This window comes from Stegostoma tigrinum, chromosome 47 (assembly GCF_030684315.1).
Source record: "Stegostoma tigrinum isolate sSteTig4 chromosome 47, sSteTig4.hap1, whole genome shotgun sequence".
Classification (NCBI taxonomy): domain Eukaryota; kingdom Metazoa; phylum Chordata; class Chondrichthyes; order Orectolobiformes; family Stegostomatidae; genus Stegostoma; species Stegostoma tigrinum.
Window position 1 is genome coordinate 5,605,307 of NC_081400.1, and position 24,735 is coordinate 5,630,041.

General features: G+C 48.5%; 1 protein-coding gene across 1 annotated transcript in view; it reads left to right on the forward strand.

Annotated features, from left to right (window-relative positions):
• Positions 1 to 8,044: 8,044 nt before the first annotated feature.
• LOC125449778 (aryl hydrocarbon receptor nuclear translocator-like) overlaps positions 8,045 to 24,735 on the forward strand; it is a 42,589-nt gene continuing 25,898 nt past the window's right edge. Inside the window, exons 1-7 of the mRNA XM_048525670.2 lie at positions 8,045 to 8,420; positions 16,561 to 16,678; positions 17,494 to 17,544; positions 17,995 to 18,039; positions 18,597 to 18,810; positions 21,216 to 21,429; positions 22,275 to 22,377. Coding sequence (XP_048381627.1) covers positions 8,399 to 8,420; positions 16,561 to 16,678; positions 17,494 to 17,544; positions 17,995 to 18,039; positions 18,597 to 18,810; positions 21,216 to 21,429; positions 22,275 to 22,377 — 767 coding nt within the window. The 5' untranslated portion in view covers positions 8,045 to 8,398. The remainder of the gene's footprint in view (positions 8,421 to 16,560; positions 16,679 to 17,493; positions 17,545 to 17,994; positions 18,040 to 18,596; positions 18,811 to 21,215; positions 21,430 to 22,274; positions 22,378 to 24,735) is intronic.

The window sequence follows — 24,735 nt, forward strand, 5'->3', positions numbered from 1 at the left end:
CTGGGCACTACGGGACAATTTAGCACGGCCAATCCCACCCTAACCCGCACATCCCTGGACACTACGGGACAATTTAGCACGGCCAATCCTACCCTAACCCGCACATCCCTGGGCACTAGGGGACAATTTAGCACGGCCAATCCACCCTAACCCGCACATCCCTGGGCACTACGGGACAATTTAGCACGGCCAATCCACCCTAACCCGCACATCCCTGGGCACTACGGGACAATTTAGCACGGCCAATCCACCCTAACCCGCACATCCCTGGGCACTACGGGACAATTTAGCACGGCCAATCCACCCTAACCCGCACATCCCTGGGCACTGCGGGGCAATTTAGCACGGCCAATCCACCCTAACCCGCACATCCCTGGGCACTGCAGGGCAATTTAGCACGGCCAATCCACCCTAACCCGCACATCCCTGGGCACTGCAGGGCAATTTAGCACGGCCAATCCACCCTAACCCGCACATCCCTGGGCACTGCAGGGCAATTTAGCACGGCCAATCCACCCTAACCCGCACATCCCTGGGCACTGCAGGGCAATTTAGCATGGCCAATCCTACCCTAACCCGCACATCCCTGGGCACTAGGGGACAATTTAGCACGGCCAACCCACCCTAACCCGCACATCCCTGGGCACGACAGGACAATTTAGCACGGCCAATCCACCCTAACCCGCACATCCCTGGGTACTAAGGGACAATTTAGCACGGCCAATCCACCCTAACCCGCACATCCCTGGGCACTACGGGACAATTTAGCACAGCCAATCCTACCCTAACCCGCACATCCCTGGGCACTAGGGGACAATTTAGCACGGCCAATCCACCCTAACCCGCACATCCCTGGGCACTACGGGACAATTTAGCACGGCCAATCCCACTCTAACCAGCACATCCCTAGGCACTACGGGACAATTTAGCACGGCCAATCCACCCTAACCCGCACATCCCTGGGCACTGCGGGACAATTTAGCACGGCCAGTCCACCCTAACCCGCACATCCCTGGGCCCTACGGGACAATTTAGAACGGCCAACCCACCCTAACCCGCACATCCCTGGGCACAACGGGACAATTTAGCACGGCCAATCCACCCTAACCCGCACATCCCTGGGCACTACGGGACAATTTAGCACGGCCAATCCACCCTAACCCGCACATCCCTGGGCACAACGGGACAATTTCCCACGGCCAATCCACCCAAACCCGCACATCCCTGGGCACTACGGGACACTTTAGCACGGCCAATCCACCCTAACCCGCACATCCCTGGGCACTACGGGACAATTTAGCACGGCCAATCCACCCGAACCCGCACATCCCTGGGCACTACGGGACAATTTAGCACGGCCAATCCCACCCTAACCCGCACATCCCTGGACACTACGGGACAATTTAGCACGGCCAATCCTACCCTAACCCGCACATCCCTGGGCACTAGGGGACAATTTAGCACGGCCAATCCACCCTAACCCGCACATCCCTGGGCACTACGGGACAATTTAGCACGGCCAATCCACCCTAACCCGCACATCCCTGGGCACTACGGGACAACTTAGCACGGCCAATCCACCCTAACCCGCACATCCCTGGGCACTACGGGACAATTTAGCACGGCCAATCCACCCTAACCCGCACATCCCTGCGCACTACGGGACAATTTAGCACGGCCAATCCACCCTAACCCGCACATCCCTGGGCACTACGGGACAATTTAGCACGGCCAATCCACCCTAACCCGCACATCCCTGGGCACTGCGGGGCAATTTAGCACGGCCAATCCATCCTAACCCGCACATCCCTGGGCACTGCAGGGCAATTTAGCACGGCCAATCCACCCTAACCCGCACATCCCTGGGCACTGCAGGGCAATTTAGCACGGCCAATCCACCCTAACCCGCACATCCCTGGGCACTGCAGGGCAATTTAGCACGGCCAATCCACCCTAACCCGCACATCCCTGGGCACTGCAGGGCAATTTAGCATGGCCAATCCTACCCTAACCCGCACATCCCTGGGCACTAGGGGACAATTTAGCACGGCCAACCCACCCTAACCCGCACATCCCTGGGCACGACAGGACAATTTAGCACGGCCAATCCACCCTAACCCGCACATCCCTGGGTACTACGGGACAATTTAGCACGGCCAATCCACCCTAACCCGCACATCCCTGGGCACTACGGGACAATTTAGCACGGCCAATCCCACTCTAACCCGCACATCCCTCGGCACTACGGGACAATTTATCACGGTCAATCCCACCCTAACCCGCACATCCCTGGGCACTACGGGACAACTTAGCACAGCCAATCCCACCCTAACCCACACATCCCTGGGCACTACAGGACAATTTAGCACAGCCAATCCCACCCTAACCCACACATCCCTGGGCACTACGGGACAATTTAGCACGGCCAATCCACCCTAACCCGCACATCCCTGGGCACTACGGGACAATTTAGCACGGCCACTCCACCCTAACCCGCACACCCCTGGGCACTACGGGACAATTTAGCACGGCCAATCCACCCTAACCCGCACATCCCTGGGTAGTATGGGACAATTTAACACGGCCAATCCACCCCAACCCGCACATCCCTAGGCACTGCGGGACAATTTAGCACGGCCAATCCACCCTAACCTGCACATCCCTGGGCACTACGGGATAATTTCGCACGGCCAATCCACCCTAACCCACACATCCCTAGGCACTGCGGGACAATTTAGCACGGCCAATCCACCCTAACCCGCACATCCCTGGGCACTACGGGACAATTTAGCACGGCCAATCCACCCTAACCCACACATCCCTGCGCACTATGGGACAATTTAGCACGGCCAATCCTACCCTAACCCGCACATCCCTGGGCACTAGGGGACAATTTAGCTCGGCCAATCCACCCTAACCCGCACATCCCTGGGCACTACGGGACAATTTAGTACGGCCAATCCACCCTATCCCGCACATCCCTGGGCACTACGGGACAATTTAGCACGGCCAATCCACCCTAACCCACACATTCCTAGGCACTGCGGGACAATTTAGCACGGCCAATCCACCCTAACCCGCACATCCCTGGGCACTACGGGATAATTTAGCACAGCCAATCCTACCCTAACCCGCACATCCCTGGGCACTAGGGGACAATTTAGCACGGCCAATCCACCCTAACCCGCACATCCCTGGGCACTACGGGACAATTTAGCACGGCCAATCCACCCTAACCCGCACCTCCCTGGGCGCTACGGGACAATTTAGCTCGGCCAATCCCACTCTAACCCGCACATCCCTAGGCACTACGGGACAATTTATCACGGTCAATCCCACCCTAACCCGCACATCCCTGGGCACTACGGGACAACTTAGCACAGCCAATCCCACCCTAACCCACACATCCCTGGGCACTACAGGACAATTTAGCACAGCCAATCCCACCCTAACCCGCACATCCCTGGGCACTACGGGACAATTTAGCACGGCCAATCCACCCTAACCCGCACATCCCTGGGCACTACGGGACAATTTAGCACGGCCACTCCACCCTAACCCGCACACCCCTGGGCACTACGGGACAATTTAGCACGGCCAATCCACCCTAACCCGCACATCCCTGGGTACTACGGGACAATTTAGCACGGCCAATCCACCCTAACCCGCACATCCCTGGGCACTACGGGACAATTTAGCACGGCCAGTCCACCCTAACCCGCACATCCCTGGGCACTACGGGACAATTTAGCACGGCCAATCCCACCCTAACCCGCACATCCCTGGGCACTACGGGACAATTTAGCACGGCCAATCCCACCCTAACCCTTGCAGCGTCACATCCCTGCTCCCTTTCCTATGAGTGACAATCACTTCCTGGTCCATACATGTGGACACTATGGTTAAGGAAAGCACAAAAATGCCTCTACGTCCTCATGAGGCTAAGGAAATTCAGCAGGTCCACAAAGATTCATACCAATTTTTATAAGTGCACTGTCGAAAGCATTGTATCCAGATGCAGCATGACTTGGTCCAGCTCTTACAGCTCTGTGTAAGAAACTACAGAGAGTTGTGAATGCAGCCCAGTCCATCACAGAAGCCAACCTCCAATCCATTGACTCCACCTACACCTCTCACCACCTCAGCAAGTCAGCCAACATCACCCGCTCCGGTCATAATCTCTTCCAAATTTTTCCCTCAGGCAGAAGGTACAGAAGCTTAAACACACCGACCAACAGATTGCAGAACAGCTTCTTCCCCGCTGTTATTAGACATCTGAGTGGACCGCTCAAATTTCAAATTTAATGTTGATCTTGCACTTTGTAGCTGTAAATTTGTACTCTTGCTCTGTTAGATAATGCTGATGCACTTTCTCTGTGGTGATCTGGCCATACTGCAAGCAAATTCTTCACCGCACCTCGCTGCATGTGACAATAATAAATCGAATCAAATCAGATAAGTAACAAGGGTTTATCCACATATTAGAACGGGACGAGGCCATTCAGCGCCTCAAGCCTGTTCCATCTTTCAATGAGATGTACTTTGAACTGTGGAATTTGATGGCTTTTCTTAATAAAAAATTTATCTACTGCAGATTTTAAATCAACAACCGATCCAGCATCCAACGGTGGTTGTGGAAGATAATTGCAAATTTCCACAACCATTTGTGTGTAGAAATGCTAAGAGGACATTCAGGCCCTCATCTTCCCTCTCCTTCTCCTCCCTCAGTTCCAGAATTTCCAACCATTGGAAACAGTTTATCTTTAACTCCCCAGTCTTTTCCTGTTCATATCTTGAAGGTTTTAATCTGCTCGGCCTTTAACACAGAATCACAGCGTATGGAAAGAGACCCTTCAATCCAAACACACCACGCCCACCATGTTCGCAAACTAAACCAGTCCCACCTGCCTGCTCCTGGCCCATCTCCCTCCAAACCTTTCCTGTTCATGTACTTAGCCAAATGTCTTTTAAATGTTGTAACAACACCCCCATCCATCCTCCCTCTGGCAGTTCATTCCACATATGAGCCACTCTATGTGTAAAATATTTTTCTCCTTATGTTCTTTTTAAATCTACTTCCTCTCACCTTAAAACTATGTCCCTCGGTTTCGAACTCCCCCTCCGCCCCCACTTTAGGGAAAAACATACTTGTCATTCACATTATCTATAGTCCATCACACAAGCCAACCTCCCAGTGGATGGCACGGTGGCTCATTGGTTGGCACTGCAGCCTCACAGCACCAGGGGCCCAGGTTCGATTCCAGCCTCGGGTGACTGCCTGTGTGGAGTTTACACATTCTCCCCGTGTCTGCGTGGGTTTCCTCCCACAGTCCAAAGATGTGCAGGCTAGGTGGATTAGCCATGGTAGATTGCCCGTAGTGTTCAGGGGTATGTGGGTTACAGGGGGATAGTTCTGGGTGGGATGCTCCAAGGGTCAGTGTGGACTTGTTGGGCTGAAGGGCCTGTTTCCACACTGTAGGGAATCTAATCTATGCTCCTATGATTTTGTAAGGTAACCCCTCATCTTCCTGTGAACGAAGTCCCAGCCTATCCAGCCTCTCCTTATAATTCAAGCCCTACCTTCCTGGCAACATCTGAATCCCCCATAGCTTAATAATATCCTTCCTATAGCTGGGCGACCAGAACTGGGCACACTACTGAAGGAGAGGATATAGTCTCATGGTATTATCTCTGCACTGATAACCCAGAGACTTAGGTAATGTTCTGGGGACACAGGTTCAAATCCCACCACAACAGATGGTGGAATTTGAATTCAATAGATATCTGGACCTGAGAGTCTACTGTCAATTGTTGGAAAACCCCTTCTGTTTCACTATTATCCTTTGGGGAAGGAAATCTGCCATCCTTCCTTCGTCTGGTCTACATGTGACTCCAGACGCACAGCAATGTGGTTGACTCTTAACTGCCCTGTGGGCAATTAGGGATGGGAAATAAATGCTGCCTGGCCAGTGATGCCCTCATCCCGTGAATGAATAAAGAATATGCCAGAAGAGGCCTCACCAATATCCTGTACAACCTCAACATGTCATCCCAACTGCTACACTCCAAGGTCTGAGCAAAGAAGGCAAGTGTGCCAAACGCATTCTTAACCCCTCAACGTCTACCTGTGATGCAAACTTCAAAGAATTATGTAGCTGAACCCCTAGGTCTTTCTGTTCTACAACACTACCCATTAATTGTATAAGTCCTGCTTGTGTTCATGTTCCCAAAATGCAACACCTTGAACTTAACCAAATTAAGGCCAATGCCCCTCCTCATTCCATTGGCCCAACTGATCAAGATCTCTGTCATCTGAGATAAACCATCTTCACTGCTGGCTATACGACCAATTTTTAACTGGCCCAATTCTCGTTAAAATTGGCAATTTCTAGTTCTGGTGGAGAGAAGATTAAATCTTTGGTTGGGATAAAGCAAGGAGGTTGGAGCAGAGAGGAGAGATAATGGGTTGGGATGGAGGTGAGCAGGAGACAGGCAGCAGGTCTGGTTGTGGCGTCCGGATGAGCAAGTTGGGGAGACGGAAAAAAAGGGCGTTCACCAACGGGGACGTCAATCAGATTGGGCGTAACCGCCGAACGCGTGAAGGGGTGTCTCTATCTGGATTGGTGCGCCCGGCCGTCCATCAAAAAAATAGGCCCCCGCCTCCCCTTGCAATACACCGTTGTGGGAGAAGAGGGCGGGATCCACTGCGTACGTCAATCAGACTAAGCGTCATCCCGAATGGACAGATGGCGCAAGGTAGTGGGCGGGTCTATAATTACCATTGGTCACAAGTTACGTCTATCAAACTGTACACCCGCCTATCTCCTTATAGAAACACGCTTGGAGGGATACCTGGGTAACAACGTGTGGAGCTGGATGAACACAGCAGGCCAAGCAGCTTCTCAGGAGCACAAAAGCTGACGTTTCGGGCCTAGACCCTTCATCAGAGAGAGGGATGGGGAGAGGGAACTGGAATAAATAGGGAGAGAGGGGGAGGCGGACCGAAGATGGATAGAAAAGAAGATAGGTGGAGAGAGTATAGGTGGGGAGGTAGGGAGGGGACAGGTCAGTCCAGGGGGGACAGGTCAGTCCAGGGAAGACGGACAGGTCAGGGAGGTGGGATGAGGTTAGTGGGTAGGAAATGGAGCTGCGGCTTGGGGTGGGAGGAAGAACAGGTTAGGGAGGCAGAGACAGGCTGGACTGGTTTTGCGATGCAGTGGGGAGAGGGGACGAGCTGGGCTGGTTTTGGGATGCAGTGGGGGGGGGAAGGGGAGATTTTGAAGCTTGTGAAGTCCACATTGATACCATTGGGCTGTAGGGTTCCCAGGCGGAATAGGAGTTGCTGCAATAACTGCACCTCCCAGTCGCGAACCATTTTAACTCCCCCCTCCCATTCTTTAGATGACGCGTCCATCATGGGCCTCCTGCACTGCCACAATGATGCCACCCGAAGGTTGCAGGAACAGCAACTCATATTCCGCCTGGGAACCCTGCAGCCATATGGTATCAATGTGGACTTCACCAGTTTCAAAATCTCCCCTTCCCCTACTGCATCCCTCAACCAGCCCAGTTCGTCCCCTCCCCCCACTGCACCACACAACCAGCCCAGCTCTTCCCCTCTACCCACTGCATCCCAAAACCAGTCCAACCTGTCTCTGCCTCCCTAACCGGTTCTTCCTCTCACCCATCCCTTCCTCCCACCCCAAGCCGCACCCCCAGCTACCTACTAACCTCATCCCACCTCCTTGACCTGTCCGTCTTCCCTGGACTGACCTATCCCCTCCCTACCTCCCCATCTATACTCTCCTCTCCACCTATCTTCTTTACTCTCCATCTTCGGTCCGCCTCCCCCTCTCTCCCTATTTATTCCAGTTCCCTCCCCCCATCCCCCTCTCTGATGAAGGGTCTAGGCCCGAAACGTCAGCTTTTGTGCTCCTGAGATGCTGCTTGGCCTGCTGTGTTCATCCAGCCTCACATTTTATGATCTTGTGTAGATCTTGTTTCTGATTGGAGAAGGTAGACGCAGGATGGGGCGGGCTCTTCTCCTGATCGGTTAGCGGAGGTGTCCATCGAGCGACAGCCCCGCCTCTCTTCACCGAATATGGAGGAGCGGACAGCAAGTTTGGTCGGAATGGGCGATTTAAAGAGGAGGAGGAGGGCCGCGAATTAGGTTGCATCGCGAGGGGCGGGGCGGGGGAGGAAAGAAGTTGAGGGCCGCCATCTTGTGGAGGGTTGGCGGCGCTTCCTCGGGGACCACCTTTTAAAAAACATTATCTTCTCGGCGTCATCTCACGTTATTTTATTCTTATTGCTCTGGGGAGGCCTGAGGAAAGAAAGGGGCCGTCCTCGGGTTTCGGATGCTCACCTCCGGAGCGGGGGAGCGAAGCGCACCCAACCCATGACCGCCGCCGTTAACGCAGGTGAGGTCGGCCGCCCCCGAAAATCGAGGCCCAGGCTCCGGGCAGGACGGCTAGGCCGCGCTCGCTTTGACTTTTAGGTTTTTGTTTGCCGTGATATGCGCCGGGACGCAGTGGGAAGTGTCATTTTCGCGTCCACACCGTTACCATACGAGTGAGCCAGGGTAACGAATTATATAATATTATGCTTGCAGACAGAGATGTCAACACTTGAGGAATTTGGTCATTCCTTGATTCCTTGCCCCCCTTCTCTCTTCCCTTATTTCTCCTGTTTAACTTTTACTGATGATCTCCCTGCTTTTTGTTTAATCTAGTTTGTTATAACTTTACAATTTTTTTTGGATGCCCCTCTTTCCTTAAGACAACTTAATTTGTACATAAGGATATCCTATGTCAACATGTCACGCTGCAGTCACTTCATCTACTCCTCTAGGAGGTGCTGTGGGCCCCAGGCCAACTTGCATTGTCCCCCTGACCTGTTGACATGGGTGCTGATGTGGATGGTGAAAGTGAGCATTTCACACTGGGGGGGGTGCCCCCTGTGGTTATCAAGCCCCCAGCTATTTCTGAGATAGTGGGAACTGCAGATGTCGGAGAGTCTGCGATAACAAAGTGTGGAGCTGGATGAACACAGCAGGCCAAGCAGCATCTCAAGAGCACGAAAGCTGACGTTTCGGGCCGAGACCCATCCGAGAGGGGGATCGGGAAAGGATTCTGGAATATGCCTAACCTGAAGAAATTACCCTCCTCCCTCCAGACCAACCTCGGGGAATCTCTCTCCTACTGCAACTCTCTTGTAATCTCTTCGGCCACCTATCATCTCCTCTATCCATCTTCGGTCTGCCTCCCCCTCTATCCCTATTTATTTCAGAACCCTCTCCCCATCCCCCTCTCTGAAGGGTCTAGGCCTGAAACGTCAGCTTTTGTGCTCCTGAGATGCTGCTTGGCCTGCTGTGTTCATCCAGCCCCACACTGTGTTATCCCAGCTATTTCTGATCCTGCTTTCCAGCACTTGACCCCGGTACTATTGAGATAATAGAAACTGCAGATGTTGAGAGTCTGCGATAATAACGTGTGGAGCTGGATGAACACAGCAGGCCAAGCAGCATCTCAGGAGCACAAAAGCTGACGTTTCAGGCCTAGACCCATCCGAGAGGGGGATGGGGAAAGGATTCTAGAATATGCCTAACCTGAAGAAATTACCCTCCTCCCTCCAGACCAACCTCGGGGAATCTCTCTCCTACTGCAACTCTCTTGTAATCTCTTCGGCCACCTATCATCTCCTCTATCCATCTTCGGTCTGCCTCCCCCTCTGTCCCTATTTATTTCAGAACCCTCTCCCCATCCCCCTCTCTGAAGGGTCTAGGCCTGAAACGTCAGCTTTTGTGCTCCTGAGATGCTGCTTGGCTTGCTGTGTTCATCCAGCCCCACACTGTGTTATCCCAGCTATTTCTGATCCTGCTTTCCAGCACTTGACCCCGGTACTATTGAGATAATAGAAACTGCAGATGTTGAGAGTCTGCGATAATAACGTGTGGAGCTGGATGAACACAGCAGGCCAAGCAGCATCTCAGGAGCACAAAAGCTGACGTTTCAGGCCTAGACCCTTCATCAGAAATCTGTGCTCCTAAGATGCTGCTTTGCCTGCTGTGTTCATCTATCCCTACACTTTGTTATCCCTGTACTATTGAACTGGTTTTATTGTTTCATGAGTGCAGTGAAAAGTTTATATGTTGCCTCTTACAGTGCCATTTTACCACAAAAGAATGTGGGCACAAGTTTTTTTAGTTAGATCTTGATGACTAGAGAAATAAAATGTCCAGTGTTTGCAGAAGTAAAAGTCTGGAACAGCGGTTTTCCAACCCAGACCATGCTGGCACCTAGCCTCCAGTCAGCACCAGGCCCCTGCCCCAGGCAATGTAGGACCTCACCTCGGTTCATGTGGCAGGCTGGGAGGCAGCCAGGCCAGGAGTTGCTGGGAGAGAAGTGTTTGGGGGGGGAAGGGTGGGGACATGGGAACACAAGGAAAGAAGAATGGGTGCGGTGGAGGAGCTTGGCTGAAGCATCCTATTCTGCCGCCTTGGTGTCCAGTGTCTGTTGTCTATTATGGTGTTTCAAGCATGCATCAAATGCAGCTTGATGTCTTTACGGTTTCCTGCATCTTTCAGGCAAATAAGTTTCAGGAGCTGAATGGGGTGGGGAGGATAGTGAGACTGAAATAGAGGGGTGGGGCAGGTAGGGAGTGGTGGGGATTGCTCAGTGAGGTGGGAGGGGTGGATAGATGGGAAAGAAGATAGACAGGTTGTCAGGTCAAGGTGGGTGTGAGAGTGAGGGTTGGACACAGGATGGGGCCCCGGGTGGGGAGACTTTAAAACTGGGAAAATCAATGAAGCTGTAGGCTTCTGAGGTGGAATAAGGTGTTGCTTAAATCATAGAAACTGCTGCAGTGTGGAACCAGGACACTTGGCCCAACAAGCCCATGCTGCCCGTCTGAAGAGGACCCTGCCTAGACCCATTTCCCTGCACTTCCCATGTCTAATCCACCTAACACACCCTGAGCACGATGGGCAATTTAGCCTGGCCAATCCACCTAACCTGCACATCTTTTTATTGATGGAAGGGGTAACTTTTCTCCCTCTGTGCCACTCTGAACTTTGTGCACTGCATTCAGATCCTCCTCCTCCTCCTCCTCCTCCAGCCGCAGCTAATTTAATCTGTTTTATAGGTGTACAAAGTAATGAGAGGCATGGATAGAGTCGATAGCCAGACACTTTTCCCCAGGGCAGGATTGACTGCCACGAGGGGTCATAGTTTTAAGGTGTTAAGAGGAAGGTGTAGAGGAGACGTCAGAGGGAGGTTCTTCACCCAGAGAGTTGTGAGCGCATGGAATAGTTTGCCAGTGGTAGTCGTGGAAGCAGAATCATTAGTGACATTTAAGCGACTGCTGGACATGCACATGGACAGCAGTGAATTGAGGGGAATGTAGGTTAGGTTATTTTAATTTTGGATTAGGAATATTCCACGGCACAACATCGTGGGCCGAAGGGCCTGTACTGTGCTGTGCTTTTCTATGTTCTACATTCTAATAGCTGAATCACTCCCGTCCTGGTCAAACTCGTCTGCACTCTATATTTTTCTTGTCGTTTTTAGGCCTGTGATGGCACAGCCATAGAGGCTGTTTTTGAGGTCAGTCCATCCATGAGATGGAGGAACTGGAGTCACCCATTCAGTGAGATCTAATTGCCTTAACCTACACTCTCCTCTCCACCTATCTTCTCCTCTATCCATCTTCGGTCCGCCTCCCCCTCTCTCCCTATTTATTTCAAATCCCTCTTCCCCATCCCCCTCTCTGATGAAGGGTCTCGGCCTGAAACGTCAGCTTCTGTGCTCCTGAGATGCTGTTTGGCCTGCTGTGTTCATCCAGCTCCACACTTTGTTATCTGAGATCCTGCCTGACAGTTTCAGTGGCTCCATACAATGCTGTAGCCATTAGTACCATTTGGGAAGAGTGGAGTTCTCAATCTCTTGAACAGTATTAAATCAAGCATCACAAGCATCATTACTGATGATGAGAGCAAACTACTTAAAAATCTGACTGCCGCACTTTTCTACATAATGACAGTCACTGCCTTCTCGAATATTCCATTACACATGAAGAGTATTGAAGCCTGGCCACCAAGATACCATGATATGTGCTACTATGGCCCATAAAGTCAAGAAGCCAATCAGAAAGCTTTGCTAAATTCAACCACCCTAAACATTATTCCAAAGCTGTAGCTCTCTGATGAAGGGTCTAGGCTGGAAACGTCAGCTTCTGTGCTCCTGAGATGCTGCTTGGCCTGCTGTGTTCATCCAGCTCCACACTTTGTTATCTTGGATTCTCCAGCATCTGCAGTTCCCATTATCTCTAATCGTCTTCAGTGGTATTTTCCTGCCTTTTCTCCACGGCCCTTGATTGCCTTACACTTTTTTAAAAATAAACTCCCTCCCTCCCTCCACCTTGAATAAATGCAATGACACAGCCTCCATAGCTCTGTGGTAAAGAACACCACCACTGCACTCAGGGAAGAAATTCCTGTATAGGTCTTGTAATGGGCACCCCCTTATTCTCAGATTATGCCCTCCTAGACTTGCCCACTCCCTCCCCATGTCTTCTACTTCGCAGTTACACCATTCAGTTTATCTTGTCTTTTGCTTGTTCTGCCTATATTGTCCTTCAGTCTGCCACTTTCTTCACTGCATTTTGAGTCTTGAATCATTGACAGACTTTGAAACTAGGCTTAAGTCCAGGTTAATATTGTTATAGAGATAGTAGCAACTGCCGACACTGGAGAATCTGAAGCAAAAAGGTGTACAGCTGGATGAACACAGCAGGCTAAGTAGCATGAGAGGAGCAGGAAAGCTTGATGTTTTGGGTCGGCGTTCATCTAGCGCAACACCTTTTTGTCTTAAGTCCAGGTTGTTGGTTTACTAAAGGAGTGATGGCCATAGCACTGATTGCTGGAGTGTTGTTCCCACAAAACTCTGCAGGCCATTCAGTGTGCCATTAATCACACTGATGTATGGACTTCAAACGTTGGGAGAATTTAGGGCATCGTTTGAGAACAGTACTAGGCGTAATCTCTCTGCCAGTTGAAGCAGTGATGGAGAGCTATTTCTTCCTCAGGATATTGGATCTGTGGAATACCTTCTAACAGGCTTAGAGACCTAGGTTGCTCAGTATTCTCAAGGCTGAGATAGACAGATTTGTATTCAGGAAGGGAATTGAAGTTTATTGTGGCGGGGGGAGGGGAGGGAAGAGAGCAGGAAAGTTGAATTGATGATCAGATCAGCAATGGTGGGCAGACTCAAAAGGCTGAATGGTCAACATCTAAGATTGGCCCTCATCCTTTCCTTCCCAGAGCTGAGGGGTGACTTTTTAGTTTTCTAAAGTCAGCATTGTGATTAGTTGATGTCTTTTTCCCCAAGGTAGGGGAGTCTAAAACTGGAGGACATAGGTTCCAGGTAAGAGGGGAAAAATTTTAAAAGGGGCAACTTTTTTACACAGGGTGGTGCCCGTGTGGAATAAGCTGCCAGAGGAAGTGGTGGAGGCTGGTATAGTAACATTTAAAAGGCATCCAGATAGGTAGATGGCTAGGCAGGTTTTAGAGGGATATGGGCCAAATGCTGGCAGATGGGACTGGATTAATTTAGGGTATCCACTTGGCATGGACAATTTGGACTGCAGGGTATGTTTCCATGCTGTATATGTATGATTCTCTGCTGTCAGAGCACGCCAGATCAGCCTGTCCTAACTGACTAAGCATTCAAATTCTGGTGTCATCCTTGAGTAGGTGGTAAATGGGAATGTTGTTGGACTGGTAATCCATAACCCACCCTCCCCCTGCCTGCTGGTTGATGCCTGGGGACGTGGGTTCAAAACTCACTGCAGGCCGCAGTGGAGTTTAAATTTCAGAGCAGCCATGATCTCATTGGATGGTAGAATAGGCTGAAGGGACCGAATGGCCATCTGCTGTTCCTTATGAACAAAGTAAGAAATTTAACGTTCATCTTGGTGGTGATGACCAGGACTGCCATTACCAACTGTTGTAAAAACGCTACCTCCTACATTTAGGAGAAGGCAGTCTGCCTTCCTTATCTGGTCTGGCCTGTGTGCAACTCCAGAATCTTAGCTAGCTGTCATTGGTTCTTGACTGACCCTCTAATTACATCACTGGGTTAAGGTCTGGGTAACACATGCTGGCCTTACCCATTTACCCACACTGTTTCAGAATGATAAATTTTTCATAATTTTTTGACCTGGTGTTCCTAGTTGCATGTTGCTGCTTATCCTGAGTCATTCATTTCTTATCTTGACTAACTGACATGAGTAATAACTGGAAGCAGAATTCCTTGTGCCTTCACTGTAAATGGAGATGCGAGTTAACAGTCTGTGTGGGCAGGAGGACCCGGTCATCAGAGGGACAGGTCAAAGAATCGGCTGAAGAACAGCGAAGGGAAAACTTGTTCTCTTTTATGTTGCAATCTAGCGTGTGCTGTCTGCAAGGCTGGTGGGAGTAGATTTAACAGGGACTTCCAAAGTGTGTTGATGGTAATAGTAGTAGTGCGAAGGACTGCTCAGTGGAGTGAGGAAGGGCTCAGGCTGGAGAAGCAGAATGGTGATGTCCTAAGCTGTAATGTCATATAACTTGCTTGACATATTCCCCATGGGCAGTGATTTGGTTTATATTCAGAGGGTGTTGGGAAGCTTCAGCCAGCTGCACTGCAGACCTTTTGAGTGGACTCAGATTTGTAACTGCCATGAGAGTTAATTTGGAGCAGTGAGTTTGGAATCACCAGTGATTTCATTGTGATTTATTGTCCAAAATAAATGTTGTACGGTGTTCCCACACTCCAGCCCCAGCTTAAAACACAAAAATAAATCAAAAAAAGAATATAAAAGCAGAAGAATAATGTGTCGAACTTCACAGTCCTCAAGTTCTTTGCCATGGGCCTGGTGCTGAGGCATGAGTTCCTTTGTTACACAGCTACTGCTGGCCTGGAAGCCACTACTCTTTGGCAAGGATGGCTAAAGACCTATAAAAATCAAAAAATTCTGGGCAAGATTTGTAATGTTTTGTTTTGAGCTTTAGTTGTGCATTAAAAGTAAATAGTCTCATGAGTGAGAGGATGGTTGATTGTGATGTCAAAGCATCCAGACACAGGTCTCAGACCAGTACCTATAGCGCATACTTGTCTGGTAGGTTCAGAAAGTGAACTCATCTTTCCCCTTAAGACAATTTTGTATCTGGAGCCCATGTGACCTAACCTTACTAACCAGTCTCCCATGCAGAAATTTGGTGACCACCTTGCTGAAGTTCATATCGACAACATTTACCACTTTGCCTTCCTCCATCATCTTTGTCACTTCAAAAAAAACTCAACTCATTCAAGTTGGTGAGACCTGATTTCCCACACAATGAAGCCATGTTGACTTTCCTTAATCAGTCCTTGCCTTTCCAAATGTATGTAAATACTATCTCTCAGAATCCCACACAACACCTTATTTGCCACTGTCAGTCTCACTGGTCAGTAGTTCCCTGTTTCTGCCTTACAGCCTATCTTAAGTAATGGCACCGCATTAGCTAACCTCCAGTGTTCTGGCACCTCACCTGTGGCTTTCAATGATGCAGATATCTCAACAAGGAGCCCAGTAATCACTTACCTCGCTTCCCACAAAGTTCTGGAAAAACCTGATCAGGTCTTAGGAATTATCAACCTTTTTAAGCATTTTAAGGCCTCGAGCATTTCCTGTTCTGTAATGACTTTTTTCTTTCAAACTATGACTGTTTGTTTATTTCCCCATGTTCTCTAGCTTCTGTCGTTCTCCATAGTAGATATTGACACACCATATTTGTTTCGTATCTCAGTCTCCTCCTGTGGTTCCAACATAGAGTCCCATGTTGATCTTTAAAAGGGTTTATTCTATCCATTGTTACTTTTTTGTCCTTATTGTATTTGTAGAATCTCTTTGGATTCTCCTGAATTCTTTTTGCCAAAGCTATTTCATGACCCAGTTTTTCCCTCCTGATTTCCCTCTTAAGTATACTCCAACTGCCCTCATCCTCCTGTAGGGATTTGCTCCGTACCAGCTTTCTATAGCTGATATATGTCACCTCCTTTTTCTTGACCAGAACCTTAATTTCTCTAGTTATCCAGCATTCCCTACAACTACCGTCCTTGCTCATCATATGGAGAGGAACATACCACCTCTGATCTCATTTTTAAAGGCCTCCCACTTCACAACCATCCCTTAACCTGCAAATACCTTTCTCAATCAATTTGAAAGTTCCTGCCTAATGCTCCAATTTAGAACTTTAACTTTTATTTTAATCCTTTTCCATAACTCCCTTAAAATGAATAGAATTACGCTAACTTGCCCCAAAGTGTCCCCCCCACCCCGACACCTCAATCACTTGCCCTGCCTTCTTTCCAAATAGAAGGTCAAGTCTTACCTCTTCTCTAGTAGGTGCATCCACATATTGAATAAGAAAGTTTTCTTCCTGTATATTTGGCAGACTGGGTCACTCAATAGTGCTGTTGAGTCAGTGGTTCTTTTTCTTTCTCTCTCTCTCTTTCCCCCTCTCCTGCCCAAACATTGCAGAAATGGCTTCGGACATCAGTGGACAGCTGGGCGTACCGGTGACTGGAAGAACTGGAGCAGGAACACAGCCACAGTCCAGTGGGGGCATAGTGTCCCGAGCACCGAAAAGGCATCCAGGGTAAGGATGATTGGATGTGCTGCTAGATTTAAGAGTGGGAGCTTTTATATGGGGGCATCTGGGCATGGGTTGCAGTCGGGAATCTAATTGAGGGGTTCTTGGTGGTTTATATATACAATGACATACCTAGGAGTGAATTATAGTCTGGAATCCAATCAAGGTGTTTGCAAGTGTATGTAAGTAGAATAACAGATACCTGGGAGTGAGTGCAGACTGGAATCTAATGGAGGGGTTCGGGGTAGTTTATATACAGAGTAACAGATACCTGAGAGTCATTTCTAAGCCTCCTAGCATCTAAGTGAAAGAATGGGTGCAGAGTATTACCAGGCTTTGGGAATGTTGTGTTCTGCAGCAGAAGTTTGCATTGAATACCCATCTTATTTTACTGAAAAATTTTAAAATTGGCTGTTTATTGGGGAATTTCTGTCTGAGGTGAACTGGAAGTTTTGAAAATTTGAATATTTCTTGGGATTGCATCTTGTGGCTGGTTGATCCTTGATGAGTTTGTAACAGATGCCGTGTGAGATTGAAGGTGGCAATGAGATTCATTCCCAGACATGGTTAATACAAGTGATTTTTCTGTCTGGTAGGTTGACCTGTAAAATTCTTTACTAAACAAGGTGTTAAACAGTCGATTTAAAACTCTGTTTAAATCTCGTCTTGCCTTTCTTTACTCTCTACAGCTTCTCCATCAGTGCAAGAAGGGGTTTCATGTTCTATGTCATGGTCCCCTTTCTGGAGGCCATTTTTCAGTGTGTTGGTGCGGTGTGTGCAATCTTTTGCTTACCAGTTGTTTATGCTTCATCCCTTTCTAGACTCGACTTTGATGACGATGATGACGGTGAGGGTAGCAGCAAGTTTCCAAGGTACGTGTGACCCTGCTTTGTTAGTCGTTTACAAGCTGTGATCAAGACTGGTGAGATTTAGTGTCTTTATCACTGCGCTGTTTTCTTTTAAGCCATTATCCTCTGCCATCCCATTCTCCTTAGTACTATCCCTACTGTGTCTTCCTTCTTTCCTTTTATACCCCTCATACCATGCCCATCATGCCCCTCTTCCTGTTCCGTCCCTTACTATGCCACCCCATTCCTTGCATTTCCCCCTCTACTCTTCTTTGTCCCCACTGGTAAAATAATTAATGTGACTAATATTGGGGGTCATATGCACTGTTTAAATGTCCCAAACACTCATTAAGAGAGGCTGTTGGATTGCAGGCTGGATTGGCTGGTAGGGGAGCAGACTTCCATTGTACTATATTCTGTGAATCTCCATCATGGTGGATTCATGAGACATTAACCCTTAATCTTTCTGTCTAGGTGTGATGAAGAGCAAGGGCCCAATGACAAAGAGAGATTTGCCAGGTAACAATGTTCAACTCGTGGAGTTAGTTCTTAGCAATCCTTGTGGTGTTGTCCTACTACAGACAAATTCCATCAAAGCATAGGCAGAGCTCCAACCAGCCAGACAACCTCATTTGAGTGGGTCAACCTGGTTCAGAAAGCAGCTTTCCCAGTAGGATGGGGAGAGTGGGCACGGTATCCCCATTCGTAATCAATGGCTGTGAAGAAGTGCACAGAACAAAGGAAAAGGAGATGGCTCTTTAGATGTTGCTTGGGGCCACTACATGCTGGGGTTAAAATCCAGGCCGGCAAAGGTTCACCTCATTGTCTCGGTTCCAGTGAGGTTCCTTCAAGTAGCCTTGGTGAAGGGGATGCAGTCTTGACCACGTTGGTCTGCTGGCATAGTCTTGCCTCACTTCTAGCAATGGCCGAACCTCTTTGGACATATGGCGCTTTGAGACATCCCAAGGTGATGGAAGCATAGGATCATCTTCTTTCTCACTGAGTTTGTGCTCCTCCCTTTATGATGGAAGCTGATTGTTCTTCCTCCTTCCACCCTCTCCCCCCCAACCCCCCAGAGAGAACCACAGCGAGATTGAACGGCGCCGGCGGAACAAGATGACGGCGTACATCACAGAGCTGTCAGACATGGTGCCAACCTGCAGTGCCCTGGCCCGCAAGCCGGACAAACTGACCATCCTGCGCATGGCAGTGTCTCACATGAAGTCACTTCGGGGCACGGGTAACACTTCGGCGGATGGAACATATAAACCATCCTTTTTGACTGACCAGGTGAGTGATGGAGGGGGTGATGTGACTGACAAAACACAATGGTTTCTTAATGTCATCGCTATGATTTAAGTGAAACTGGCAATGAGTGTTAAGGCGTTTGAACATAATTGAAAGCAGGGACTTGAGATTTTTGGATGAGAGCTGAGAGACTGAGCAAGTTAATAAACTTGCAGCATTGATCAGCTGGTTTGGAATTTGACACTGGGCTCGTGGATCATTGTCATGGGCTGAATAGGAAGCTGAGATGCATTTTTTTTTGGGATGCCATGGTGGCTCATTGGTTAGCACTGCTGCCTCACAGCACCAGGGACCTAGGTTCGATTGCAGCTTTGGGCAGCTGTGTCTGTGGATTTTGCACGTTCTCCCTGCATCTGCATGGGTTTCCTCCAGGTTCTCGTCTCTTCCCACATTCCGAAGGTATGCAGGTTAGGGTGGATTAGCCATGCTAACCTGCCAATAGTGCCAAGGAGTAGGCAATCTTAGGTGAATTAGCCATAGGAAAATGCAAGGTTACAGGGATAGGATAGCGGGCTGTGTCTGGATGGGATGCTTGTCGGAGGGTTGGTTTGGACTCAATGGGCTGAATAGCCTGCTCCCACACTTGTAGGTATTCTGTGAAAGATGAGCATTGTTAGCAAGGACGGCTAATTGATCCCTAATTGCCCCTCAGCAAGGTGATCCAGCAACACTGATAGAACAGCCAAATATATTTCCAAGTCACGGTGTGGCTTGGAGGGCAACTTGATGTTCTCATGTGTGCTTCACTTGTCTTTCTAGATGTTAGATATTATGGGTTTAGAAGGTGGTGTTGATGGCCTGTTGGTGGGATACAGCTGTGACCTGGAGATGGTACACACCTAGCTGTGGATATGTGTGGGTGTGATGCTCTTCAAATGGGTTGTGTTGTCTTGGATGGTCTGGAATTTTGGAACTCATCCTGATGAATGTGGCTAAGACCAGTTGATTATGTTCTTGACTTGTGTCTTTTCAATGGTGGACAGGCTTAGAACATAGCACAGTACAGGCCCTTCAGCCCACGATGTTGTGCCGAACTTTTACCCTAAACCTAAAGTCTATCTCTCCACCCCTACTTTATACTATCATCCATATGCGTATCTAATAGCCACTTAAATGCCCCAACGAGGCCGACTCCACTACCTTCTCTGACAGTGCACTCCACACACTGACCACTCTCTGAGCAAAGAACCTATCTCTGATGTCTCCCCTATATCTACCTCCACTCACTTTAAAACTATGCCCCCTTGTAATAGCTACCCCCACCCTAGGAGAAAGTCTCTGGCCGTCCACTCTATCTATACCTCTGATCATTTTGTACATCTCTATCAAGTCACCTCTCATTCTTCGTTGTTCTAAAGAGAAAAGCCCTAGTGCCTTCAACCTTTCCTTGTAAGACCTTCCCTTCATTCCCCAGGCAACATCCTGGTAAATCTCCGCTGTACCTTTTCCAACACTTCCGCATCTTTCCTGTAATGAGGTGATCAGAACTGGACACAATACTCCAGATGTGGCCAAACCAGGCTTTTGTATAGCCGGACCATAACTTCACGGCTCTTGAACTCAATCCCTCTATTAATAAAAGCTAACACACCATATGCCGCCTTAACAACTCTATCCACCTGGGTGGCAGCTTTCAGGGAACTGTGGACATGAACCCCAAGATCCTGCTGCTCCTCCACACTGCCAAGAATCTTTGTTAACGCTGTATCCTGCTTTCAGTTTGTCTTTCCAGAATGAATCACCTCACACTTTTCAGGGTTAAACTCCATCTGCCCCTTCTCAGCCCAGCTCTGTATCCTATCAATGTCCCTTTGTAACCGAGAACAGCCCCCCACACTATCCACAATGCGACCCACCTTCATATCGTCCACGAACTTACTAATTCACCCTTCCACTCCTACATCCAAATCATTTACAAAAATCACACTTAGAAGAGGACCCAGAACAGATCCTTGTGGCACACTACTCGTAACTGAACACCATGTTGAATATTTTCCATCCACTACCACCCTTTGTCTTCTAAGGGTCAGCCAATTCTTAGGTGTGGCATCGGGAGAGGAGAGGGGTCAGGCGATGAGTTACTAGCAGCAGGTTTTCCAGCTTTCAAACTGCCGCCTCAGACACAGTATTTCAGTGGCTTTGCTTCCTCTGTGCTGACGTTCCAGGTGCTAACCCCGAGAGTGTTGGCTTTGATGTTAGTGTTGATCGAGAGGTGAAAGCGCCACCCACGGGTTTGGCTGGTAAACCTACAAACAACAGCACTGCCGCTCTCGGTATTGCCTGCAGTGGGAGCTGAACCCTCGAGTGTTGGGGTGTGGGGGTTGGGGGGTGGGGTGTTGTTGTGGCGGTTAAAGGAGTTGACGGTGTTTTCTTTCTTGTGACCCAAGGAACTGAAGCACCTGATCCTAGAAGCAGCGGACGGCTTCCTCTTTGTGGTGGCCTGTGAGACAGGCAAAATAATCTACGTGTCTGACTCTGTTACTCCAGTCCTCAACCAGCCACAGACTGAGTGGTTTGGCAGCACACTGTATGACCAGGTCCATCCAGATGATGTGGACAAGCTGCGGGAGCAGCTCTCCACCTCTGAGAACGCCATGACAGGTAGAGGAGACCGTTCGGGTTTTAAGTTGCACATCTGACTCTGTTGCGGGGGTTGACCTGCCTTTGCTGGCATTGACAGAAGGGGCAGCACGGTGGCTCAGTGGTCAGCACTGCTACCCCTCGCGGCCAGAGACCCTGGTTTGATTCCAGCCTCGTGGCAACTGTCTGTTGTGTGGAGTTTGCATATTCTCCGTGTCTGCGTGGGTTTCCTCTGGGTGCTCTGATTTCCTCCCACAGTCTAGAGATGTGCAGGCTAGGGTGGATTGGCCATGCTAAATTGCCCATAGTGCCGAGGGATGTGCGGTCTACCTAACTTAGCCATGGGAAGTGCAGGATTGGGTGGGGGTACCAGCTGGGTGGGGTCTGGATGGGATGCTGTTCATAGGGTTGTTATGGGCTTGATGGACTAAACGGCCTGCTTCCAGACCATAGGGATTCTGTGACTTCTATGAGATGGTCACGTACCATGAACAAATGTCAGTCCAGCATTGACCCCTCTGAGTGTGTTGAACGGCAATTAGTCGCAAGTGCTTTGAAGGAGATGGCAGGTGGTGGTGAGGACTGCAGGACACAATAGGGAAGGAATACCAAAGAGGAGCTGGAGGTGGTGATCGAGAGATTTGAAAATGAGGATTAGAATTGTGGAACAGAAGCATAAATGGATGGGATTGGGGGTAGGTGTCGGTCAGCCGGCACAAAAGTTGGATGGAAATGACTGGAATTTGGGTACAGGAGTTGGTGGTGGGGCCACGGAGATTTGGATGACCTGTGACCTGAGGCGAAAGTGAAGTTCAAACCACCTCGGTCCTGCGTTAAATTTTATTTCTTTTCCTATTTTTGGCTAGGTCGGATTTTGGACTTGAAGACCGGGACAGTGAAGAAAGAAGGACAGCAGTCCTCGATGAGAATGTGCATGGGTTCGCGGAGGTCGTTCATCTGCAGAGTGAGGTGATTCACATAGATGTATTTGGCCCCTGAGTGCCCACCCTATTTGTACGACGTGCTGTTAATGGTTTTGCTGCCATTGCAAGTGTAGTCATTTTCTTTCTTGATCGGTGTGAATACATTGGGAAGGGCTGGATGTGTCTAGGTGGAAGAATAGTGTTTTCTTGTGAGAGAAGATGCTGCATGTGATGATGCTGTGGCTTTGAGGTCATTTTGTCCTTTATTTGGAGAGGGGTTGTGGTGACGAGCAGTCTACCAAAACCACTTGAGTAAATAACTTGCAAAGCCTTGGATTTTTCTTGGGAACAATAGAAGCAGCTTGAATGGGTGTGGTCAGCTCTCTCAGACCAGGATTTCTAGATTTCTTTTCGTTGCTATATTTTGCTTTGAAAAGTTGCTGTTTGGGGTTAAAGAAGCTACAGCTGTCTTTTCTTTCTCCCCCCCCCCTCCCCCCTGCCGATTGGTTATACCTGGGGTTTCGCTCTACTGCTGGGTTCAATGTGAGACAAATCTGTTTATTTGAATTTGTCTTTTTGCCAAGGGGTGTATTTATGGGCTGTTAACATATTGGAACAGTTCATTTGTAATAGGCACTATATCTGGTATTTGATTAAATTTTCCTATTGTTAGATTATTCTAAATTCCGTTCTTTTTAGTGGTATTTTAACTCCAGTGTATGAATTGTGTTTGGCTTAATATCGAGAACTTTGACCAGTCACATCGCATCTGGAACGTGGCACTTCACATTTGCACTTAACTTTTCCCTCGTTTTAAGGTCTAGGCTTCTTAAAATATTTTGAGAAGGGATCTGGCCTGGTCCATAACAAATATTGTTTTGTCTGAGTTAGGAGGGGTGTGCGTATTCCCTTCTGTGTCCTACTCCTCCACTGACCGTCACAAGGGTTGAATTTAAGAAGGGCAGTATGACTCAGTGCCAGAGATAAGTCAGCTAGTTTTCTTATTCTTACCAAAGTAAATATGCAAAGATAATGAGTAAAGGGTATAAACTGTGCAAATAAATGCAGCTGTTCTCTTGAAAAACTGACGTGCATCAGTCTCTGAGAGAAAGAAAATACAAAAACTTAAGTGTCACCCTAAAAGCACTATGACCAGATTGCGCTTAATGTCAGGGGGTTTAAAAAAAGGTTATTCCCGGATCGTCCAAAAGTGATCTACAGCCAAAGTCACTTCACACACAGGCTGTTGACCCTCTGGTGGCTTTCTGGATCAGTTATAGCTAGCAGAATTCCCTTGTCTGGAGACAGATGGAGATTTCAAAACCTCTTTGAGACTAAGTTGCGAAGAGATTTTATGGTGTGTTTACAACATGTAGACTTTGACGAGATTATTTTAAACCCTGAAAGTGTAAGGTATAGGTATATGTCCACTAAATGATGTTCTGAAGTGATGTTTACTTCTCTGGAAACGATGTATCTTCATAATATAAACAAATTGGCATTTTTGACCCTGACTTTTTTTGTATGCTGATAATGTGATTGATGAGTTGTTTGGTTTTAGGCCCAGATTGCTATTAATAGGAGTTTGATATACGTACGTTGGCTGGCTGCCATGTTTCCTCCATTACAACAATGTCCACCTTTCAGAAAGTGTTTATTTGACGTGTTATGGACCAGACCAAACCCTGTCAAAATATTCAGGAGAGAGTCTAGATCCTGACCTTTTATTTTCAAGGTAAATGTAAAGTGTTGCATTCCGGATGTAATTCGATTGGTCAAACTACCATATTTCAAGCAAACACACACTTTATTTGTACACTATACTAAAATTATAGGAAAAAGAAATTGGGTAACCTTAACTCTGTTGGAAAACTTAATAGTATAGTAGATTATTGAACTATTAAATAGCAACTACAGTCATTCTGCTTTAAAACGTGTTCTGGCAACGTGAATTGGCTATAACGTGACAGACAATGAGGCTAATGCTATTTCTAAAATGCAAACTTGTGTTCGCTTCTACGCAATTCCATCAGTGTACAGAGGAGTACGTGTTCACGTCACACGATTGTTTTGTGGGCTTTGTCTTGAGCCGGTGCATTGTTAGTGCCAGAAGTGTCTCCAGGCCAGCATCACATGATCCTGAGGGAAATTGAGAAGTGGTTGCAGCTCTTGGATAACAATTGCAATGCAGAACGCATCAGGGTAGCAGTTTGTGGAATAAGATCTTATTTGGCACCCTATGAACAGCTTCTTCATGAAAGAAGACAAAGGGCAAAGCAGCAAAAACTAGATTATTTTTAAGCCAAACCCCCCCGAGAAACAGTCAGAAGACAGTGAACCACAAGCATCCACTTCTGGATGAAGTATTTTTTGGCTTAACCTTGCAGCCACAATTGCACCTGAA